This window comes from Cricetulus griseus, chromosome 8 (assembly GCF_003668045.3).
Source record: "Cricetulus griseus strain 17A/GY chromosome 8, alternate assembly CriGri-PICRH-1.0, whole genome shotgun sequence".
Lineage (NCBI taxonomy): Eukaryota > Metazoa > Chordata > Mammalia > Rodentia > Cricetidae > Cricetulus > Cricetulus griseus.
The window spans coordinates 23,637,842-23,661,899 of record NC_048601.1 but is presented as its reverse complement, the minus strand read 5'-3'; the positions used below and the strand labels follow the sequence as shown (position 1 = coordinate 23,661,899).

Sequence of the window (24,058 nt, the reverse complement as noted above, 5' to 3'; positions counted from 1 at the left end):
CAAGAACTTTCAACCATGGCTGTTCACAAGAGAAAAGGAACTGCGCTCCCTCAGGGCCTTGACCATGGCTGCATCACCATTCCTTTCTTGTCTCTAACAATGTTTCTCTTATAGAATCACTTTAAAATTGCATTTATAGAGGAGATTCTTCAAGAAAAGTGAAGCAGCTGATGGTTAAACTTGAATTTCACCTTGCTTAGTCTTTAAATCTTGTGAGTTACAGCCTTTGAGCAGAGTAACCTGAGAAGATGTTATGATTCTATAACCATGCGCCAGCCATTGCTGAGACAACCGAGAGGGGTCGGCTCTCTCTTGAGAAGCTTGTACCCATCGTGTCTTATATGCAAATTTTCTCTTGGTTACCCTTTCCCTCCTTTCTTTCCCCCTCCTTCTCTTTCTCTTTCTCCATGTTTAAATCTAGAAATGTGCACTGTCCCCTATTAACTTTTTTTTTTAAATATTTATTTTTATTTTATGTGCATTGATTTACCTGAATGTCTGTGTGAGGGTGTTGGATCCCCTGGAACGGAAGGTACAGACAGTTGTGAGCCACCATGTGGGTGCTGGGAATTGAACCTGGGTCCTCTAGAAGAACAGCCCGTACTCTTAAACACTGAGCCATCTGTTCAACTCCCCTGCCCCACCATTAACTTCTTAATAAGCTAGCTAGCTTGTGTCACTTTGTCTTGTCCTGAAAGTAGTCAAGGACCTGGCTTTATCTGAATGGAGGTCCCTAACTCCTCAGGCTACTGGCAACAGTGCTGGGCTTCATCTGTCAACTACTGTGGACACTATCAGAATGGTTAAACTAAGAAACAGTGACATTGAAAAATCCTGGAAGGATGCTGGTGGACCAGACCGCATATCCATGGCTACTGGGAATGTAAAATGGTTTTGTCAAGTGTGGCAAAGAATTAGACACTTCTGGAAAAATTAGGCAGGTAGTCACATACCACATAGCAAATTGTACTCTAGGCATCTATCCTAGAGAAAAATAAATCCATGCAGAAAATGACATCATTTCCAATAGTAGTTTTATTTGTAATCAATAAAAAATTAAAATAACTCAAGAGATGGCTAAACAAATACATTAGTCCTATGGAATACTACTCAGCAATAAAAAGGAACAAACTATTGATTTTACTCAACAATCATAATAACCCTCTGGAGATTTATACTAGTGTTTGTGATGGAGCTAATATCCACTTACATAACACGTTGGCACACAAAAAAAACACAAATCTAGCAGCAAAGGGAATAAAAGTTTATTCTGGAGCCAAATTTGAGTGACCATGGCACAGGAAACACAGAGCTAAGTTACCCCAGGTCCCATGTTCCCACACAAAAACAGTTTCATAGTCGCAGAACCAACAAAGCCATAAGTCAAGGCAATTTTAAAATACTGTGTTGAGTACGTCAGAGAAGTGGTTAAAGCAAGATGGGGGAATCTCTCCTATAGGTCTCAGATTCTATCTGATGACAATCTCAGCTTTTGGGTTGGTGGAAGCTAGTGGTCTCTTAAGTTAATATGTTCCCAAAGTTTTATCTGTCAATGCCAGGACTTACAGTCCTACATAGAGGTAGGCAAGGAAATGATTATTGGGGGGGGGGCTAAAGTTAGCCCAAATAAGGTATAATTGGGCTCTGGACCTGCAGCATGTCTGCCTCTCCACATCACTGCAGTTCCAATCTGTTAGACGGTCCCTGCAGCATCTTTCTAGGAAATCTTGTTCACAGACATGTTTGAATGACAAAATTATAGATATGGAAATCAGATGGATGGGCGTCAAGACTTAGGGAAGGAGTGAAGGAGCAAGACCTATGGGGCATTCTTCTGTGAGGAGATGTGCTATGCTGGGACTGAAATTTGTACAATAGTTTTGTAAAAACGTTGTCCTGGGAACATAAGATGTTTCCAGCATCTTTATTTTTCTTATAACTGAACACATGAGTCTATAAAGGTCTCTAAATAATGATGAAAAATCTAAATTAATGAGATTATTCATTTTAGCCAAATCTAAATAGTGACTAGATTTTAGAAAGTTTCCAAATTTGATGATAATTTTATGTAATAACTTATCTTTGCTTCTAGGAAATACACAGTGAATTATTCAGAACTGAAGAATCCTGACTGCAATTCACCACTAAATAGTCCGCTAAAAAGAAAAAATATATATATATAGATTTATGTGTTGTGGTGTGTTTGGTATGTGTTATGTTCAAGGCTGATAAACAATTAGATAGTTGTACACAAAATAATGCTGAGTGAATATCACATTGGAATCATTTTAATATTTCTGTTTTCCCTTATGTGTAAAATCTGTTTTCTAAAATAAGACATTTAGTAATAAGTTTGAAGGGCCCTCCAGTGAGGCAATACATTGTCAGAGGACAGAGAATGACTGGGCAGGTAATAGACACTTTCCTTTCTTTGTAGTCTCTGTTACTTGGTCTTGTGAGCCTTCAGCTGGGAAAGTGAAACTTAACATTCTATGTGCCTGCTTCAAGCCAGCACCACCCTCCTTCTCAGGGGGATGACTCTGTTGCGGGAGATTCAATTCACAGCCTTAAAAAGGTTACTATCTATTCTTGACTAAATGCAGAATACAGAGAAATTTAGTTACAAAAACATCAAGATGCAGAGGAAACTAGTGAGCAGCTGTGGAGATTTAGTCACACCAGACAACATATATTGGGGTAGAAATGAGCATGGTAGGGAATTACTGAAACTTTATTAGCCATTGCTTTCTTTAAAACAATAAACTTTCTTACTCCAGGCTGCACAGTCTACCCTTCCTGTGAGCATTGCTGTCCTGGCCTCTGACATGACTTGTTCTTGAAGTAAGTAACTTTGCTCCATCAGGGAGGGCACTTCTTCAGACAACCACTTCTTCTGTGACCAAGTTTTTGAGTGAGGTGGTTAGTCACAGCCTCTTGTTTCATAATTCAACCTAAAAAACAAAAACAAAAACAAAAACAAACCAGCAAACAGTAAGATATTCTGCCAATGAGAATGCTTTAACACTGAAATTACCTCAAGTAGGAGAACTGGACAAGCCACAGGAAAAGCCCCTGGGGGCCCACACTCACTTTTGGAACAAGTATTACACAGTTTGAACTTAAATTCTTTCCTGCCTGGTATTGAAAAAGCATCTATAAAGCACAATTTTATTAGCAGTCTTCAGAAAAAGATATACTACCCCATAGTTTTGTTTTTTATTTAAAGATATGAAACAATATAAAGCCTATAGAAAACTGTAGTACAAAGACCACACAGACACACAGACACACACATACACACACAGACACACACACACACACACACAGACACACACATACACACAGACACACACACACAGACACACACAGACACACACACAGACACACACACACAGACACAGACACACACAGACACACACACACAGACACACACACACACACACACAGACACACACAGACACACACACAGACACACACACAGACACACACACAGACACACACACACACACACACACACACACAGACACACACACACACAGACACAGACACACACACACACATACACACACACACACACACACACACACACACATTTTGTACCACATAAGGGTAAATTATCTGTCTCCCTTTCCTTTCTTATTTTTCTTATCCTTTCTTTCTTTCTTTCTTTCTTTCTTTCTTTCTTTCTTTCTTTTTTTTTTTTTTGAGGCAAAGCCTGACTCTGTAGACCAGGCTGGCCTTTAACTCGAAGCAATCCTCCTGCCTCTGCTTCCCAGGTGTTGGGATTACAGATGTATGCCACCAACCCAGCAAGAGTATGCTTTCCATACAATGTTTCTTCCCCGTTAATGCCTTAGTGTGAAATTATTACCACTCTGATTTTATCAGTTGTCCCAGTAACATCCTTCAAAGTAGACAGACCCAGCTCAGGGTCTGTGGCTTCTCTTTGTTACTGTGGTCCCTGACAGTCTGGGACTGTTCCTCTCACCTTTGATTTCCATGGCCTCAATGAAGGTCATGTCTTTAATGAAGACAGCTGATTTGCAGAACATCTGTCACTCTGGATCACTCCAATGTTTCTTTGGGAGCAGTCAGGCCACAGGTCTGTGACAAGAGAATCACAGAGGGGAGCTGAGTTCCTTCTGTTTGTTACATCCTGCTACACTCCGTTACTTGGTGTGATTGCAATGGCACAGACTCCAGTCAAATCCCCTGCTGCTGGAAGGATACTTCTTTCTGACCACTTAGTGTTTCCATTCATTATATTATTCACAGTTACAAAGTAACATTACACGTAGAGTATTACCAGTAACTGGCATGTATTTTGAGGGAAAGCACTTTGACGTTGTGCAAATATCCAAGCCACATCTCACTTTCAGTTTACTCTGTTATTCACGTCTATTGGTACCAACCACAGTTTTCTGCTAATTTTAGCGGTTCCAATGTTATAACCATATCTATTTCCAAGTTGAGTTTGTTTCAGACCCGGCCAGTGGGAGGAGCCACTCCTCTTGTGCTTTTCTTTGCCCCAATTCTGGAAGCACCGTTTTTTCTAAGCATCTCCGCTTTCTGCTTGAGAAGAACAACTAACAAGAGGCCAGCATTGGTGTGCTAGATATTCCTCTGAAGTGTCACCAATCCTTGCCCTGGCAGTGGGCCAAGCTAGGGAATCTACACACACACACACACACACACACACACACACACACACACACACCTCCCTAACTGCTCATCAAAAAACAAGGGTCCATGCAGACTCGAAGCTGCAGGGCTTGGCCCCCATTCTTCGGGCATTTTCAAGCTTGTTGTCAGTTATAAACAGTTGTGGATTTGCTCATTGGATTCTGCTTCTGGGGATAACTAGTGTTTCACCTCTACCAGCATCTGCTTTTCTTCCCCCATTTTTTTTTTTTTTTTTTTTTTTTTTTTTTTTGGTTTTTCGAGACAGGATTTCTCTGTATTGCTTTGGCGGCTGTCCTGGAACTTGCTCTGTAGACCAGGCTGGCCTTGAACTCACAGAGATTGGCTTGCCTCTGCCTCCTGAGTGCTGGGATTAAAGGCGTGCGCCACCAACGCCTGACTCACAGGCGTCTTCTTACATGGACATATTCCTTACCCTGCCTGTGCCTTCTCATCACACAGAACTCTACTGTAGTCCTCTAGACTCCGAGGCCCAGGCACGCTGCACCCGTTCCTCAACTAGAGTAGATTCTGACACTGGTGGTGGGCAGCCCTCCTGTGTTGACACTCTCTGACACCCTGCCCTGGGCCACTGTGCAGTTCAGCTGCAGGGATGCTTACCTAGCTCAGTCTACTCCTTGTTCTAGCCCTGAACTGTGCTGGAAGGTAAGGAGAGAACAAGGAGGGGAGGGGAAGCGCCCCAATAGGAATCGTAGTGAGTTCTTACATTATCTCCTGCCCATGACCGACCCTAGGTCATTCCGTACTGGTTACACAGGGCGATCACTTGTTTCATTGAACAACAACAACAACAAAATCACTTGGCTATAAGGAGCTGTTTATTTATTTTTATTTTTATTTTTTTAAGATTTATTTATTATGTATACAGTCTTCTGCCTACATGCCAGCAGAGGGCACCAGATCTCATTCAAGGTGGTTGTGAGCCACCATGTGGTTGCCGGGAATTGAACTCAGGACCTCTGAAAGAGCAGTCAGTGCTCTTAACTGCTGAGTCATCTCTCCAGCCCCTAAGGAGCTGTTTATTAATCGCCACTGGGGAAAAATACAATTTGTTCCCTAGAACTCTTCAGGTATAATATATTGATCAAACTATCAAATTTTGCAACATCCTCTTTTCATTCCCCACCAGTTTTTGATGTTCCTGTTTTTGGACACAACTGAACAGATAAAAGAAGCTAGTTACATAACTGATTGGTTTGAAAATGTATTGGGGGCTTAATATATTAGTCCATGATGTGTGCAAATGCCATGTTGATTACCTCAACCACTGATCAAGAGACAAAGTGCTGCCCCGGGCACCATACTGTTTTCTATTTTCAAACATGAAAATCCTGTTTATTATTAACATCTGTGTATAGTTCCTCTCTCTCTCTCTCTCTCTCTCTCTCTCTCTCTCTCTCTCTCTCTCACACACACACACACACACACACACACACACTATAGACAGACATATTTGGGTATCCTTAGATTGTAACTACAACAACAAAACAGAATACAGACTCTACCAGAACTCATAAAATCCTTTGGGTTAGGGGTATCTCTCTGCCATCTTTGTCCTGTGCTTGGGGGTGGGAGGCTCACTCTCACCTGTGGAAACTTCCTTTTGATCTCGTGCACATCTCGTCCAGCCAGCCCAGCAGCTGACAGATCACCCTTTGCCGCCTCTGCCTGCATAATGAAATACATTTGTAGAGACCTAGTAAACATTTCATGCCTGTATCCCGGATCCTTCAAACCGGGCTGGGTTTAGGCTGTGCCTGTACCTTCTTGGCCTCCTGGTGTGCTAATAACAATGGTCTGTTATTTTCCACAGAGGGGTGAGATTGGTCAGAGGTCCGGTTAGTTGAAACTTAACATTTTATCCTATAAAATTGGGATTAAACATAGAGGCACAGAAGACCATTGTGTAGATTGCAGTAAATGTTAGCGCTAACTGGGTCTTATCCTCCTTGGGGCTAGACTCGGCGAGGGAGTCCTCTGCTGCCGGCTCCCAGAGCAGAAGTCACAGCAACTGTGGGCATTTCCATCTTAAAATTGCACATAAAAAAGACCGAGTATTCAGGAGTCACTGGGCCAGGTCGGACAAGGATGCTGAGATGCCTGTGCAGGAGACCGCGGGTTTCTGGGGCGCGGGCACACGCGCTCCTCGCGCCCGCCCGCCAGCCCCGCTGCCTGAGTTTCGCTTTCCTTTGGATCCAGAGGAAACCGAAAGCTTGGCTGTGAGGGGGGCGTGGCCGGGCGTGCAGAGGGCTTGGCCAGGGCGGGGTAGGAGGGTGGCTGTGCCTCAGGGACTTCAGATGTTCCTGAGCCTCCAGCGAGGCTAGCAGGCTGCTTGTTGCTGCTCCACTCCGCTGTGCCACGTCCGGAGCTCGCCGCCGATCCTGTCCTCTGTCTTCGAGTTGGAGGCTTGACGCGAGGTGCTAGAGGCAAGTTTGTGGCTAACTTTGGAAGTTTTCCTTCATCTACCAGAGCTTTGCTCAGAATTTACGTGGGCTCTGCGAGTAGAGGCAGAATGCATTTTTGGCATGCATCTACTGGGGCAATTGGTTTGCTTCCCAAACAGATAAATTTATTTGGACTTTAGCCATGATTTGTGCTTAATTTGAAAAAAAAATTACAAAAGTGGATTGTTAAAAATCCAGACGCAGACAGATGTGTAGAGATGTTTCGCTTAGTTATTAACGCAGTATCATTTTCCTGTACACTTTATCAGAAACATTTCTATGCCTATCTTTACCATCGTTCTGTAACTTGCTTCTTGTTCTTCTCGTTTCCATGCTAGCATTTTAACCGATATGTCATATGAGAAGTTCGTATTTATTTAACTAACTCATGGACATTTAGGTTATGCCATATTTTTACTGGTATAGGTGATTTTCATCAACAAATCTCATTTTTTTGTGTATGCCCTCGTGCAAATACACAAACACACTTGTGAAAAACTTCTAAAAATGGAGTCAGTGGACTGAGAACTGGAAAGATTTTTGTCCAATCTCATAAATCAGTGTTCTAACCTTGTTCCCTGGCTTGCTTTTCATCTTCGGTGAAGAAAGCTGGATATTTATCTTTAAATATAAAGGACCCCTGGAAGTCCAAGTTTACAGTGTTTCAAAATTACGACTTAATTTGATACCGAACATTGAGATAGTTTATACTTTGAAATTAGTTCAGAAACTGAGGTAAACATTTCAGAGCCTCTCCTGTGAAGTGTCTTTTGGGAGCTTTGATACCCGTTACCTCCTGTGTTCAGAAGAGTAAGCTGAGCAGAAAGTGGTCGGGGCGAGGTTTACTGCTCTCTCATGGTTCACCATGCACTGGCAGAGGACTTTTTAAAAAGGGGGGCTTTTTGCTTGTTTGTTTTCTCTTTTTTTTTCACTCTGGAAAACTATGCTTCGTGGTCCTGGCACTTTTGCGCAATGTTAGGTTTATAAGGTTTACAATGGAGCGTATCATGTGATTGGACTGTGGCCAGAGCTCCGGTTGGCACTGGAGGGTGCATCAGCATTTCCCGGCTGAGGACATGTCTAAGGCTATGCTAAGGGGAACATCAATTCTTATCATCCCACACGGGCTGGAGGAGCCCCAAGATGCTCTGTTAGTTTGGGTTTCCTTTGGAGAGACCTCATCTTGTCCATCATATTCTCATTGTTCACAAAATGGGAGCAGGCCATTAAGACTGAGGTCAAAGCCCAGAGTAGTGGTTCCAGCCTTTAGTAAACACTGCCGATCTCAGCCCTGGGCAGGCTGAGTGAGGAGGGAGTACCAAGAGTTTGGATGCAATGGCTCAACTCATACCTGGAATCACAGCACTGGAGAGGCCCAGGAAGGATTTTGTTGAGAATTTGAGGCCCGCCCGGGCTACATAGTGAGACTATATCTAATGCATTTATGCAGAAAAGTTTGAGGTCAGTGGACTACATTACTAGACTTTGTCTCAAAAGTTTTGAAGATGAAGCTACTTTGATATTGCTGATAATACTGATTTTGTTCCTTTCCGGGCATTTTTAGCTGCCTCCCACCCCTTGTGAGTGGACTGCCAAGGAGGGACTCACCACCCAGAATTCCCATATCATGTCCCTGGCTCTCTAGCTCTTTCCCTCAAGACCCTTACGGATTCTGCGGCCACGTCAGTGGGTTGCCGGTGGTGGTTAGTTCTGTCATTGCCCCTCATTCGAAGGGGACATGCTTCAGGAAGGGTGGAGAGAGGTTTCTGCTTGGAGCCAGTGCATTTTGAATCAGGGGTTGAGCATGGGGATGCAGCTTCCTCTGTTCTGGCAGATGTATGTCACCCTGCCTCAGTTGCATCCTCTCTGCCCTCTTGCCACCTCTTCGTTTCCCCTGTTTCCATTTCCTTCCCCGTGATGCTCTGCTACCAGACTAACAGTCCTGACTGTCCTGACTGTCCCAGAACTCACTCTAGACCAGGCTAGCCTCAAATTCACCTACCTCTGCCTTCTGAGTGCTAGGATTAAAGGTCAGCTTGAACTTTTAAAGATTCCCCGTATCAGTCAAACAAAGCTTTGTAGACTTGGCCTCCCTGTGAGCTCCGTCTCTGCCTCCCAAGCTTTGTTGTGCTTTGAGCAGCGAGAGGGCTTCCTTCCAGAGGTCCAAGCGAGACTGTGTCTGCTTCTGCCAGTCCATTAGCCTTAACTCCAGCTTACCGTTAATGAACTGATTAGTAATAAAATAAGCCTCACATCCTTGTTCTGCTGCCAAAGCTGATTGTCCCAAGTAACACTTGACCCCCCTCAAGCTTCATGCCCTTGCCTCCCGTCAAAACAATTGCCTAAACTTGATTTTCATTTTCTATTTAGAAATTTTTGTCACATGCATGTATTGATGCCCACATAATACAGTTCTCCATTGACTTCAAGTTTGAATCTATAGCAAGAAATTGTATAATGTTTCCTGAAGTTTTCTTGGTGGTGTGTGCGTGCGTGTCTGTCTGTCAGTCATTGTGGATGTATGCATGAAGGCCAGAGGTCACTCTCAATGTAGTTGCTCAGGAGTCATCTACCTTGTCTTTTGAGACAGGGTCTCTTATTCTGGAGACTACAGATGGGTACATCTGGCTTGTTTATACTAGTCCTCATGCTCGTTGAGCAAGCACTTTAAAGACTGAGCCATCCCTGCAGTCCTAAGATTGCTATTTTGAGTAACAGCAAAATAAACAAACAAAATGACGACAACAAAAAACCCAAAACAGTGAAAGAAGAAGACTGACTGCAACAAATTGTTCCCTGACTTCCTTTTGTGTGCTGTGGCAATTCATGTCCACATGATACACAATAAGATAAATTAACACAGTAAGAAACTTTAATCTTAAAAAAAATCAAAACATGTTTAGGTCTAACAAGATGGCTCAGAAGGTAGAGGTGTTTGTCGCACAAGTGGGGGGCCTGGGTTCAATTCCCAGACAGAACCGACTCAGCTGAGGTGTCTTCTGAGTTCTGCATGTGTGCTGTGGCGCGCGTGCACGCGCGCGCGCGCGCGCGCACACACACACACACACACACACACACACACACACACACACACACACACTCTGCTCATATTTGAAAAGAAGAAATCTAGCCACGAGGTGGTGGCAAACACCTTTAGTCCCAGCACTCTGGAGGAAGAGGCAGGCAGATCTCTGAGTTTGAGGCCAGCCTGGTCTACACAGTGAGTTTCAGAGTAGCCAGGGCTGCACAGAGAAACCCTGTCACCAAAGTTTTTTTGTTTTGTTTTGTTTTGTTTTGAATCTTATTTACCCACACCTCCTCCAATGCTTGGCTCAATAAAAATTTAAATATATGTTGTTTTTAATTGACACATAGGAATTATACAGATTTTACTGGGTGTGGTGGCATTGCTGCCTGTCATTTTGAAACTCAGGAGGCTGAGGCAAGGGGATTGAGTTTGAGACCAGTCTTGGCTATGAGTAAGCATCTTGTCTCAAAAAGCAACCAAATGGGGGCTGGAGAAATGACTCAGTGGTTAAGAGACTGGCTGGTCTTCAGAGAGCCTGAGTTCAATTCCCAGCACCCACTTGGTTCCTGACAGGCAGCTATAGTGGGATCTGATGCCCTCTTCTGGCCTGCAGGCATACATGCAGATAGAGTACTCAAACATAAAATAAATAAATAAATAAATCTTAAAAAACAAAACAAAGGCAAAGCCAAAACAACCAAACACCCCTCTTTCCCAGCTACACATTTATAATAGAAGCATCATGAATGGTTTTTCACTCCAGCACATTGGTGGTGTGCGATGATCAGATTCTGTCAGAATTGCTGACTCTTCCCAGATGGAAAGTGTAAAAGGATGTCTTATTATGGTCTTGATTTGGGTTTCCATGACTGTTAGCTTACCAGTTAGTAAATTTCTAGACTGTACTTCCTTCCGTTTTGAGTTTGAATTTCCTTATGCAAATCTTCTTAAAGTACTCTGCATAAACTTACCCACATCCCCTTTCTCCAAACACCAAACTTTTGCACACCGCCCATATTACCTTTCTTGCATCAAGATTCAGATTCTTGTTCTCTCAGTAGGGTCTCATTCTGTCGTCCAGGCTGGTCTCAAACTTGTTATTCCCTTTCCTGAGCCTCACCAGTGCTAGAATTACTGGTGTTTAGCAGCATATCTGGTTTAACAGCCTTAACACTCACACCCTTCTGCTCTTTTGTCTTTAATAACCACAGTTACAGACCGACTTCTTCCATGAAATATCCTCTTATACTCACAACCAGATTTAGGCCACTCCTTTAGCCACTGAGTTCTGACTGGCTCTCTCCATTGGCCAGACTATCAACTGGAACAAGACAAGGTGGCTTAGCCGTTGAGAGTGCACATTGCTCTTGCAGAGGATCCGAGTTTTGTTGCCAAACAGTTTGGGCAGCTCACAGCAGCCTATAGCTCAAGGGGGAATCTGACACCCTCTTCTGGTCTTCAAGGGCAACTGCACTCATGAGCGTAAATCTACACAGACTGGAAAATAGATAAATAATTAAAGAAATCTTACCTTTTGGCTGCGAAAATAACTCATTAGGTAAAATGTTGGCTGTGTGAATGTGAGGCCAGGGCTTGGGATCCCTATACCTGTGTAGATGCCAGCTGGGCATGGTGGTCTCCCTGCAATTCTAATGCTTGAGAGGTGGGGGCAGGGAATCCATGGAGTAAGCTGATAGCTAGATCGGACTATATTGGCCAGCCCTGGGTCACCTGAGAGACCCTGCCTCAATGAATTAGATGGAGGGCAATCGAGGAAGACTCCCAACACCAGCTTGTCTCGAAAAGACTGTAAGTGAGAGGGCCCTCACTGAACCCAGCTGATTCAGTGTTTCATAGCCAATGGGCTCTCAGGCCTCTCCACTTACTTGCCCATGGGGAAAGAGAAACACAGAGGAACTCTGGGGTTGTGCATCTGCCTTGGCTAGAGAGGAGGAGACACAGAGAACGAGGCGCTCCAGCTTAGGCTTGTGGACAGGATGAGGAGTAGAAGGAAGCTGCAGGCAGAAGTTGAAGCCTTTCAGAAGGAACTGGGGGATTCAAAGGGCACACGCCCCTGAGGATAGCTGGGTGGTTTCCACTTTCGCATCATTCCTAGTTGAAGATGCCAGAGTGCTCTTTAAGGCTGGCCTCTGTGCCTGGCAGTGCCTTGCAGGACCCAGGCTCAATGGAGAGACGCAGGTGAGGCCTGGCACAGCAGTTTCGACTTTTGTTCTGAATCACATGCGAGACCTCCCGGGGAATCCCAAAGAATTTTTGGGAGGAGGGTTTACAGGTGGATGAGGCCTGTGATGTCAGGAGGAAGTAAGAACGAGGATTGGCCGATCATAGTACATTTCCTCATCTATACTACAATCTTGTGCTTCTGAGTCTTTGGTTTGGGTGAAAGGAATACAGTTGTCCTATGGGTCTGGGAAGGGCTGACTGCTGAAGGGGGAGCCTGAGCTGCGAGTCACCAATTCCACACCACATAGAGACACATAGTCCTCACATCAGAATTTGAATAACTTTGTGCCCAAAGCACTTAAAGCATAGGCGGCCACAGAGCCTTCCCGAGGACCTAGGACAAGCTTCCCAGAGGAAGGATCTTGGATGTCTGAAGGCATGTCCCACGGGGTCAAGAATGTGCAGAGCAAGGGGTTTGCTTGTGGGCAGTCTCTAGCTAGTGGTATCGACACCTTTTTCATCTATAATGGATTGAGAGTCAGGGGCAAGGAGACCCTTGGTTTTTGTTCTAGACCATTTACTGAGAAGGGGAACCCAGGAAGAGGGCCAGCGTTAGGACAATGACAGTCCATGCTGAGGAATGGAAAGTTAGAAGAAGGGTTGGGGATGTCCAGCTTGTCATTAATTCCTGTTTCAGAGCTAAGCCAGGCTGCCTCTAGCAGTTGGAGCTGATGACATGGGTGTGTCCCCATCTCACTGTCATCTGCTGCTTTGTGTTCCCACAGAGGTTCCTTTGTGTCTGGCTTGTGTGGACCCTTCCAGGAAGTGAAGTCGTGGAATCCCGAGCCTTAGTCAGGCAGTCCCAGACTCGGGGTTTGGGCGTGATCACTAATGGGCAAAGGGTTTGGGCTCCTGAGGAAAACCTGCCAGTTAGAGGTGGCTGAGCCTCAGTGCCCCTCAGAACTGGAGAAAGAGAAGAGCATGACGAGGAAGAGGGGGCTGTCTAGAGAACACTGTGGTGCTTGGGACCGCCCTCATGGTGAGTAGAGCCTCCTCTCTCTCTTACCCACTCTGTTTTGGAAGTGGCACACCCCACATTAGTTTTGTGCTAGTGACTTTCGTCTGCTGACTTGTCAGCTGAAACCTGTTGCCCCTGGAGTTTTCATTTGCCTTGTCCTGTCTCAGAAGCTCTTTGTCCAGGACTCTGAGATGTGGGGTACTCTCTTGTTCTTCAACCTCTCTCCTTCCGGGGTCAGCTGAACCTGTGGTTGGGGTGGAACAGGAGATTGGTAGTTGGCGTGTCTAGAAATGCTCTTCTTGGTTTTCCCATGTTCTTGAACATTGCCTGGCTTTCCATCTTTTGAGATAAACTTAGGGCTGGTGGGTCTCCCCACAGCCTCCTTCAGTGTCCTCCATTTCTGTGGAGAGGACTGAAGCCAGTGTGGACCAGGTGGACCCTGTGATTCCTCCCGAGACACGCTGATGTCCGTTCTAACTCAGCTGTGTAGAAGCAGAGTGAGGGGTCCGAGTAGCTCTCCAGGCCCTTCTCAGTGGTTCTTTGCTTTTCCTCCTCTAACAACCACCGTGCTGCTCGTTGTCAACGCGTGATGTCTCTCTTCTCTAGTGTGTTATTACTGCTTGTTCTGTCATCTACTCTTTCAAAGCCTAATGCTTGATAGAGCCTTCCCAGATTGTTTGCAGGGTCCCTGGTGAGATCGCTGTGTCTGTGAGAGGTTTCTCAGGATTTCATGTCCTTGTTATGTCTTGCCTTCAGTATTTTTCTCCCCTCTTTATCTTTCAGGCCTGGTTGGTTTACACAACATCGGACAGACCTGTTGCCTTAATTCCTTGATTCAGGTGCTGATGATGAATGAGGACTTCCGGAAAATACTGAAGAGGTACAACTATGGTTCTGGCTGGGAACGAGCATACATTTACGTTTCAGGGTATCCATTTATTCACAGTGATTCCAGAGATGCCCGAGAAAAGACCTTTCTTGCACATTTTGTACTGCAGGTTAGCATCACTTTCAGAGTTTAAAAATACACACATGCTCACCCTGACTCCATTTGGTTTCAGGTGGTGTGGGCCATTAGTGCTTTCAAAATTGTTTATTGTTTTACATATGTGAGTATTTTGCCTGCATGCATCTCTGCGCACCACATGGGTCTCTGTGGAAGCTAGAGGAGGTCCACTGGAGCCCACGGAACTGGAGTTAACAAATAGTTGTGGGCTGCCATGTAGATGCTGGGAATTGAGCATGGGTCCGGTGGAAGAGAAGCCAGTGCTCCTAACGGCTGAGCCACCTCTCCAGCTCCCATTAGAGCTTTTTAAAAAATCTTCTTTCTTTCTTTCTTTCTTTCTTTCTTTCTTTCTTTCTTTCTTTCTTTCTTTCTTTCTAAAGACTCCTCAGATACTTCTGAAATACAACCAAGTGTGACAGTTACTGGTCTGGAGTTAGGAGCAGACCAACATTAGAAAAAGTCAGTGACCAGATGCAGATGTTTAATCAGTGATTCTCTCTGGCCCAGTGGTCTCTTCTTTTGCTCATCCACAAAGCAAGTGAAAATTGCCTATAGCTAAATGAACCAGTGTCAAAACACTGTCAATCGGTCATATCGCCCTTTATTCCCCGGACCTAACTCTGTATTTGCCTTTGCAGTACAAACTACCTCAGGCTGGACACTGACCTGCTCACTCAAGTGTGGGCTCAGAATGTGGTGCTGCTGTCCCTCCTTAATGTGATGGCAGAGTGTGGTTGGGGTGGGCCTGTGCAGATCCCCCTCTTAATAAGGTATCCTGTACACCCCAGTCCCTAAAGCACTTGAGTATATGCATAAATATACCCATTCCCATAACTCTAACCTAATCCGGAGAATGGCACAGACATGCGGGGTGATTTCAGCATGCCCCTGGCCTGCAGAACTGTGGGTATGAGTTGCCTGGCTGTTCTTATTTGACAGGATAACGGTGCCTCGGGGACCAGAAGAGCAGAAGAGGAGTGTCCCTTTTCAGTTGCTTTTATTGCTGGAAAAGATGCAGGACAGTCGGCAGAAAGCAGTGCTGCCCATGGAGCTGGCTTACTGCCTCCAGAAGTACAACGTGTCCTGTAAGAGCCCTCTCTGCTCTGGCTGCTGCCCACTGATACAGTGTCGGGTAGGGAGGGGGCCTGAGGGAAAGAGCAAGGGAGAGGGCTGATGGGCCGGGAAAGAACAGGGAGACTCTAGACCCCTTTTATCAGAGGTACTGGTGCAACTGGTAATACACATGTCTTTACTTCTGAAAGAAAAAGTTTCATGTATGAATGTTTTTTGTGACGATTATCGGAGTACTGCCTTGTGGCTTTAGAAAAAGTTAGCATGACATCTGCCTATTTTCAGGGTGTAGTGTGTCGATTTGATTCATTTATGCAATGTGTAATGACCAGATTAGGGCAATTAGCTTATCTTTCTCTTTAAACACTCATTCCTTTGTGTTGCCTATAGCCTAGTGTATCTTTGCCAAAACATACTGTTATTCTCCCTGTTGTCCTCCCAGAGGACAACAAATCTGGATGAAGGAGTCCCTGATTTGTTTGGGCTGTGCTGCAGAGAGCAGCAGAAGCAGTAGGCTGCTCACCCTCTCTCTTCCTCTTTCTGATATGGACTCAAACACCCTGAAAACACTGATTAACTTTTAACTGTCAACATAGTCACCTGATCAGTGAGTTTCTATTGAGGGACTGCCCAGATCAGACGGGTGTGTAGGTGTGTCTGTGGGCGATTGATTGTCTCTGCCAGGATCATCTAACACGGATGATCTAACATCTAACATCTAACTTTTCTCTTTCCTCCTTTGCTCTGGCAATCCTGGTTGGATTGGGCTCAGCTTTTAAGGAAGTGAATAAAATGACCACCAGGGGGCGGAGGAGACCAGGCATAGTAACTGTTCAGTAGAAAGATGGGAGGAACTAGTTAGCTTATAGAGGTAGACAGTGAGAGAAAGTGATGGGACTATGACCTTAGTTCTAAGAGAAACTCTTAAAAAAATCAACGCCAGGCTTACTTGAGGGAAGGCTAGGAAAGGATAAAGGAGTCAGTGTTTATGTGTTCCTGTGGGTGGGGTCCTGGTGCTTCTGCAGGGGCAGGAGATGTCTCCTTAAATATTGTGCTTTCCTCTGACCAGTGTATGTCCAGCATGACGCCGCTCATCTCTACCTTATAATTTGGAACCTGACTAAGGACCAGATCACTGACGTGGACTTGGTAAGAACCGGGATCTGGAGAAGTCGGAGATGTGAGATGTTGCTTTTGGGACTGGCGCCACTACTGTGTGCACTATTAGTGGCGAGAAATGAGTCCCTGCTTGGCGTGGCTCCCTGGTGTGGTTACCTCTATGTGCAGGAAAGCAAAACTCGGTGTCAGTCATTTCTAGAGCTTCTGTCTAAAAAAATCACTTGTCCCGACCTAACGAGACTTCTTGGTCATCTTACCTCCTTGCTTTCTCTACTTGCAGGCAGAGCGGCTGCAGGCTCTGTTCACAATCTGGACGAAGGAGTCCCTGATTTGTTTGGACTGTGCTGCAGAGAGCAGCAGAAGCAGTAGGCTGCTCACCCTCTCTCTTCCTCTTTTTGATATGGACTCAAAGCCCCTGAAAACACTGGTGAGAGACTTCTCGTCAGCGACTTTGTACACCCTGAGGTGGCCAGTTTCCTTTTGCTTCTGTCACTACCCTTGGGTTTTTAAAAGTAATCTGTGGGTTGGCCAGATGGCTTAGCATGTGAAGGTGCTTGTTGCCAAGCATCATGACCTGAGTTCGATCCCTGCTTCCTACACAGTGGAAGAAGAGAACCAGAAAACCGGTTCCTGCATTCCACACATGTGTCTTGGCATGTGTATGCCCCCCACCACGATAAACAAAAACAAAAATGTAATGTAATTTTCCCCTATTTTTTATTTGAATTAGAAACAAGATTGTTTTACATGTCAATCCCAGTTACCTCTCCCTCCCTTCCTCCCCTCCCATCTCCCCCAACTAAAACCCTACCTATCCCATACCCTTTCTGCTCCCCCTGGATGGTGAGGCCTTCCATAGGGTGTCTTTAGAGTCTGTCATATCCTTTGGGATAGGGCCTAAGCCCATGCCCGTGTGTCTAGGCTCAGGGAGTATTGAATGGGCTCCCAAAGTCCACACCTATGTTAGGAATAAGTACTGAACTACTACAGGAGGTCCTGTAGATTTCCGAGGTCTCCTCACGGACACCCACGTTCCTGAGTCTGGATCAGTTCCTTGCTGGTTTCCCAGCTATCAGTCTGGGGACCAAGAGCTCCCCATTGTTCAGGGCAGCTTTTTCTGTGATGCAATTTTTAAAAAGTGACTTTGTGTTTCACTTGTATACCCTGGGCCAGTCTCCTTTGACCTGGGGGAGGATGACCTGGGGGAGGATACTTCTTTCCCTCCTGCGTTCCTCACATTTTCCCCTGGGCAAGTCCTCTTCAGTTTTATTCCTCTTACCACTGGGCACTTTCTGAAATTGTGCCCTGCGTGTCACATGTGTCCACTTAGGGGGATGGGGACTAAAGGATAGTAAAGCTTGGGCTTCCACTAGCACGGGGAGAGGGCTGATTTTGAGATGTGGAACACAAATGCTGCCCTTTGCTTATGCTTGTTCTCCTGGGTGGGGCAGGAGGATGCCCTGCGCTGTTTCTTCCAGACCAAAGAGTTAGCGAGCCCAGACAAGTGCTTCTGTGACAACTGTGGGGAGAAGACACCCAGGAAACAGGTACTCTTTAAGCCCAAATTCTTCCCTGGAGTGGAGTTGCCCATGGGGTTTACTGACAGGTCTTTGCAGACCCCTTAAGGGCATCTCTAAATGGCTGACATTGGGAGCTGGGTAGAGCCAGTGCCTGGGATCCCAGGGCGTCTCATTTGCATAACTTCAGACTTGGCATCTCAGAACATATCACTGAGGGAGACAGGAAGTACCTTTTAGGGACAAAGAGGAGAAGGTTCAAGAGCAGTGGGTAGTATTTTCCCCTTAGGGTTTGGCTAGAGTCCTAGAGTAGATGCAGGAGCAGAGGCCTTCTGTGGAGATGTGTGGTGAGTGACGCTCAGTCATGGGAGTCGTGAAGGTGCCCTGTGAGCCCCTTGTGGGAAAGAGCACATCACCAGACACTGCTGTGAACCTGCCCATCTCAGGAGCCCAATACTTCATCGTCAGGCTGGTTTTGCTTTCTCAGGTTTTGAAGCTGACTCATCTGCCCCAAACCCTGACCATACACCTCATGAGATTCTCCACCAGGAACTCACGGACAGAAAAGATCTGCCACTCAGTGTATTTCCCTCAGTGCTTGGATTTCAGTCAGGTTCTGGCAACTGAGGAAGAACTCGGTGATACCAAGGAACAGGTGAGGCTTGCCATCCGTCCTTCAGTCATTTCAGCAGACTCTGTCCTTCTGGGGTAGCTGTCCAGCAGATCCTCTGTGTCCGTCTGAGGTAGCTGTCCAGCAGATCCTCTGTGTCCTTCTGAGGTAGCCCTCCAGCAGACTTTCTGTTTTTCTGAGGTAGCTGTCCATTCCCATTAACTTCTGAACACCACTCACTCATAAGCGCTCTTATTATAAGTACCAAGTCTATGACAGCAGACTGTGAGGGGACATGGACCAGCACCATGTGGGCCAAACACTTCCTGGGTCCAGCTCTCATCCAGGGACCCAGGCCCCTGTGGGCCACACTTGGCATATACATCAGTGAAGAACCAACTGCAGTTTGGTATGACTCACAAAAGCACATGTTTACTCAGGACTTCTTCTTTCTGTTTTCCTTCTTTTTTTAAAAAAATTAAAGATATTGGCACTTATTTGTTAGTGTCTGAGTATGGCGTGAGTGGAGTCAGGATAGCTTGTGGGAGTCAGTTCTCTCCCTGCTCTACCTGGGTCCTGAGGATTGAACTCAGGTCCTCAGTCCTGGAGGCAATCGCCTTTGCCTGCTGAGCTGTCGAGCCAGGCCATGACAAACTTCCTTTCTTAGGAAATACTTTAATGCTGAAGCCTTTGTAGTTCTAAGAAGGGGTGGTGGGTCATCACCCCACTGTCACGGCCAGCCTTTGCCTTTACTTTTAAAGATTCAGAAAGCTTCCTGTTTCTAAATATTGGGTTTTATGGAAATGCCTCAGGGAATTCAGAAAAGGGACCTGTAATTCAGTACTTCCCATTTGAAATGTGGAATACTTGCAGGCATGTAAGTAAACACAAAGTTTCAGGTTCTTAGAGCCAACTAAACTTTTGCATTCAAAAGTCAGAGCCTGCTTTGAGGATCATACCAAAGTAGCCAGTTGTGGGACCAGATTTAATCAGACGAAAATTTAATTCAGTTGTCCCAAGTTAATAACTTCTTGGGAGAATCTGAGGGGAAAAAATGAGTCTTTTCCTTGTAGGTTTGAAGTAGGGAATGATGCGTTTGCAGGTTTTAGATCTCACAAATATGGCTCCATTGTTGGGATGTTTGTTCGTTACATTGGCCTGCAATAGTGACTATAGTGACGATGTTGCTCTCCCAATGTCTGTTGAATTGGTTACTTTTCTATGTCTTGTGATAAAACACCACAACCAGGGAAACCTACAGAAGAAAGAGTTTATTTTGGGCTTATGGTTCCAGAGAAGTAGAGTCCATGGCGACAGAATGGAGGTTGAACCGTTACTCTGTCTGTCTCCCTCCAGCCTGAAGTACATTATGAACTCTTTGCTGTGATTGCCCATGTGGGGATGGCTGACTTTGGTCATTACTGTGCCTACATTCGGAATCCTGTGGATGGAAAGTGGTTCTGCTTCAACGACTCCCATGTTTGTTGGGTGAGAAAGATCATCCAAATTGCTACTTGCCCTAGATGAGCTACCTCTAATAAGCCCAGAGCCTGGGGCTATCTGGGCCCTCACCATGAAGACTGTATTCTGAATGGAGGTCTTCTAGGAGGTGCAAAGCCCCGTTTTTTTCCCCCTGGAAAATTGCTCCTGGTTTATTACCATATGTGCTCACTCAGCTCAGTGGCCAGGGTTCTGGTGTTCTAGTCTCAGTGCCCAGGTTTTTGGTGCTCTAGGGTCAGTGCCAAGATGCTTCAGACTCTGTGGCAAAGTTCTCTAAAGCCAGAGTTGAAACTCTTGGATGGCCATGACCAAGTTTAAAGAGAGGAATGGACTTGTCTAGGAGGGCAAACCACAGAACCACACATTCTAAGACCACCAAATACTGATTAGGGTGTTGCCTTCTCCCTCATGCGATTCTAGGTGACCTGGGAGGATGTCCAGTGCACCTATGGAAATCACAGATATCGCTGGTAAGAGAAGGGTCGGCTTGGTGAAACCTGCTGAACTCACTTTGAATTCTCAGCTGTGGGAAACTCTCATGGCTCCAGCTCTTCCTTACATTCTTGTGACTCCTCTGAGACTGCCAGCTTCATCTGTGACTACCTGTCCCGCTATACCTTGCTTTTCTCGATACTAAGGTTTCAGTAATGCCTATGCATTTGCAGCAGAGTCTGTGTCTGCCATTTTCTACCTCATTGCAAAGTCCCCTTCATGTTGTGTTCCTCGCAGCCTTTTCTCACAGTGCAAAGCCTTAACAGATTGACCCAGGCAGACGTGTGGGTGCTTCTCACATGCTATCATTGTATCTTGAGCATACCTCTCTATGACAAAGACTGTCTCTTAATTGCTTGCTTATGCAACTCTCTTTCACATGTCATATGCACTCTTCGAGGGGAAGAGATCATGCTTCTCATCTTTTTTTATGTCTAGCAGTAGCTTGCATTTAGTAAGAATCAACAAATACCTCTTAAAAACAATCATTAAGGAGGAGACCCTGGAGAAAAAAATAAAGCTGGATGAAGATAGATCAAAGAGTCTTTGTAAAGCTTTCCTGGCCTCCTTTCTGGTCTGGGGACAATGGCATACGCAAAGGGCGATCTGAGATGGCTTTCAGCTCAGAGGCAGGCTTGACCACTTGAGAAATAACAAAGTCGATGCAATTGTGTTTGAAATCCTCCTTCAGCCCATTTGCCAGCTTTCTCTATTAGATGCCCAGTCTTTGTTTCTGATTGTTGCTGATGCCCTTCTGACTTAGGGCAGGAACTGTGAGACTGTCTTGTAGAGAGTGAGGGAGGAAATTCTCAGCTCTGTGCAACACAGCTCCTGTTGCAGCTACGTGACTCTGCCCTTGTAGCGCTGAAGAGGCTATGGATAATACATGGACAACGGATTGAAATTGGCTCTATGGTTGAATCTATTTGCCCAACCGTTAGATTTCTTCTGTTGTCCCACAGTTTTTCACCATGCAATTTAGATGTCAACTAATAGGTACTCACTCAGGTCACAATTTTACCCCCTCCCCCTGCAAAGGAATGGGTAGGCAGATCATGGGTTAAATGAATGCTTGATGTAAGAGCCAAGAAGTTTACTGATGCATGTCATGCCATGGTTTCACTGTGGGTGCTTCATTTTTCTGTGCTGACATGTGTTCTTTGCTTTCTAGGCGGGAAACTGCTTATCTCTTGGTTTACATGAAGATTGGATCCTGATGGATATACTCACACCTTCTGGGAATGATGGACTCTTATTTTCCTTTCCCATACCTATGTTTGCTGCATAGTCAATGAGAATTATAATTTAAAAGAAATATCTAAACTTTATTTATAAGCAAAAGTTAATATTGCTATGGCTTGTCTCCTAAAAGCTCACACACAGGACGTGTGGTCCTTAGCATGGCAATGTTTAGATGGTAGACCTTAAAGACACAGGACACAGTAGGAGGTAATTGGTCCATGGGATCGCTCTCTTCTGCGCACTAATAGTTCTTTTTCTGTTTTTCTACCACACTGTGATGCAAACAGGGGTCCACAACATGATGCAGTGCCATGCTGGTTGGATACTCCAGCCATTAAAATTTTGAGTTAAATAAATGTTATCAGAAATGATTCTGCCTCAGGTATTTTGTTACAGCAACAGGAAATGTCTGACTGTAATTGTTAAAATACTTAGCAATTTTCCCTCGTAGGTCTAGATCAGTTGGAATGGATGATTTCACCAGTGGATTTGGCTAGATCATGGTCCTGATGTGGTCTTCAGTACAAGACATGACCACAGTTGGGAAACTGGGAATCCAGGCATTATCAGGGAGGAATCAGTGGTTGTAGGAGGAACTGGAGTGACAAGGGACAAAGGAAGGAAGTATTGTAGTGTTGTTAACAGCTATTGTGACTATACTGGTATCACTGGCTAAATATCACCCTAACTGAAAAACATTATTATTGTTGTTGTTGTTGTTGTTATTATTAGTGTGTATGTGTGAGTGTCTGTGTGTGCACCATGGTATGCATATGGGAATTACTTCTCTCATCCCACTTTGGGATCCAGGGATTGGACTCAGGTGGCAAGACTTGTATGTGAAGCCATTTTGCTCTCTGGGGCAATCTCACTGACCCTTGGCCTGCCTTTTTAATTTTATTTATTTATTTATTTATTTATTTAGGTTTTTCAAGACAGGGTTTCTCTGTGTAGCTTTGGAGCCTTTCCTGGCACTCGCTCTGGAGACCAGGCTGGCCTCGAACTCACAGAGATCCACTTGCCTCCGCCTCCGAGTGCTGGGATTAAAGGCGTGGGTCACCAATGCCCAGCTGACTTTTTTTTTTCTTTTATGTGTGTGGGTGTTTTGTCTGCATTGTGTATCTGTGCATCACATCCATGAAGTACCCGTGAAAACCACAAGAGGGCATCGGTTCCTCTGGAACTGGAATTAGATGGCTGTGAGCCTTCATGTTGGTGTTGGGATTCAAACCCTGGTGTTCTGCAAGGGTATCCAGTGTTCCTAACTGCTGCACCATCTCTCCAGCCCCCTCAGCCCTGTTCGTTTATTACACATTCACTTGGGAATATACTGTGATCATCCAGTCTCTATGAGGTTGCCAGATTACTTTTGCATAGCCATGACCAAAATATCTTCAAGAACAACCCAAAGGATTGGCAGTTTTCGAGGATAGTGGTGGCTTTAGCCCTTTACACGTCATGGCAGTGTAAGGGGAGTGGGGTAGATTCCTCACCCCACGGTGGACAGGAAGGAGAGAGAATCTGAGAGCAAGAAAGAGAGGGAGGGTGGGAGGAGGAGAGACAGGATCGGGGACCACTCATAACCATCGAAGCCACTCTTCCATCCACTTCTTCCAGCGAAGCCCCACCTCAAGTTTCACCCTCTTCCCGAAACAGTGCCAGCAGCTGGGAAGTTTGTGGTTTAATGAAGCACAGTTGAAGTACGGAGATGCAGAGAGCTTGTGGTACAGGAACTGAAAATGAAATCTTTCTGTGGTGGGACCGGAAGTAAGCCTTTGAGTGGGAGGGATTTAAAAGGGAAGGATAACTGTGTAGAGAAAGCGAATGCAGTTGTGTGGCTGTAAAAAGACAATATTCAAGGTTCCCATGCTGGGGAAGAAAGTGCCGAGGGGTGGAGACCAGGAGTGAAGGCAAAGGTCTCAAACCAGGCTGTGAGGTTTGGATTTAACCAGAGGGCTAGTGAAGGACTGAAGGGGTTAGAAAAGGGAAGACGTGCTTAGCTAAGTAAGTTACGATGAAACTAATTTTCAGGTGAAAAAGGTTAGAGAAAGAAACGATGGAGCAGAAGGACTTTGACAGCCACTGGGGCCATTTTGGATTAAGCCAATAGCAACCGGGGAGTTAGC

The 24,058-nt window shown here is 45.4% G+C and overlaps 1 protein-coding gene and 1 long non-coding RNA gene across 2 annotated transcripts; one reads left to right on the top strand and one right to left on the bottom strand.

Annotated features, from left to right (window-relative positions):
* Window positions 1–1,243: 1,243 nt before the first annotated feature.
* LOC103162264 lies at window positions 1,244–6,877 on the bottom strand. The gene is made up of 4 exons (XR_003487654.2): window positions 6,465–6,877; window positions 6,289–6,369; window positions 3,989–4,104; window positions 1,244–2,951 (listed from the first exon to the last, which is right to left on the bottom strand). It is a non-coding gene; the product is annotated as an uncharacterized LOC103162264 (long non-coding RNA).
* A 97-nt stretch (window positions 6,878–6,974) lies between these two features.
* Window positions 6,975–22,303, top strand: Usp18 (ubiquitin specific peptidase 18). Its single transcript, XM_027429342.2, has 11 exons — window positions 6,975–7,127; window positions 13,143–13,396; window positions 14,159–14,255; window positions 15,321–15,466; window positions 16,522–16,601; window positions 16,852–16,998; window positions 18,023–18,118; window positions 18,576–18,743; window positions 20,055–20,186; window positions 20,619–20,668; window positions 21,862–22,303. Exons 2-11 carry the CDS (start codon window positions 13,249–13,251, stop codon window positions 21,905–21,907), a joined length of 1,110 nt encoding a protein of 369 aa, XP_027285143.1. The 5' UTR covers window positions 6,975–7,127; window positions 13,143–13,248; the 3' UTR covers window positions 21,908–22,303.
* Window positions 22,304–24,058: the final 1,755 nt, after the last annotated feature.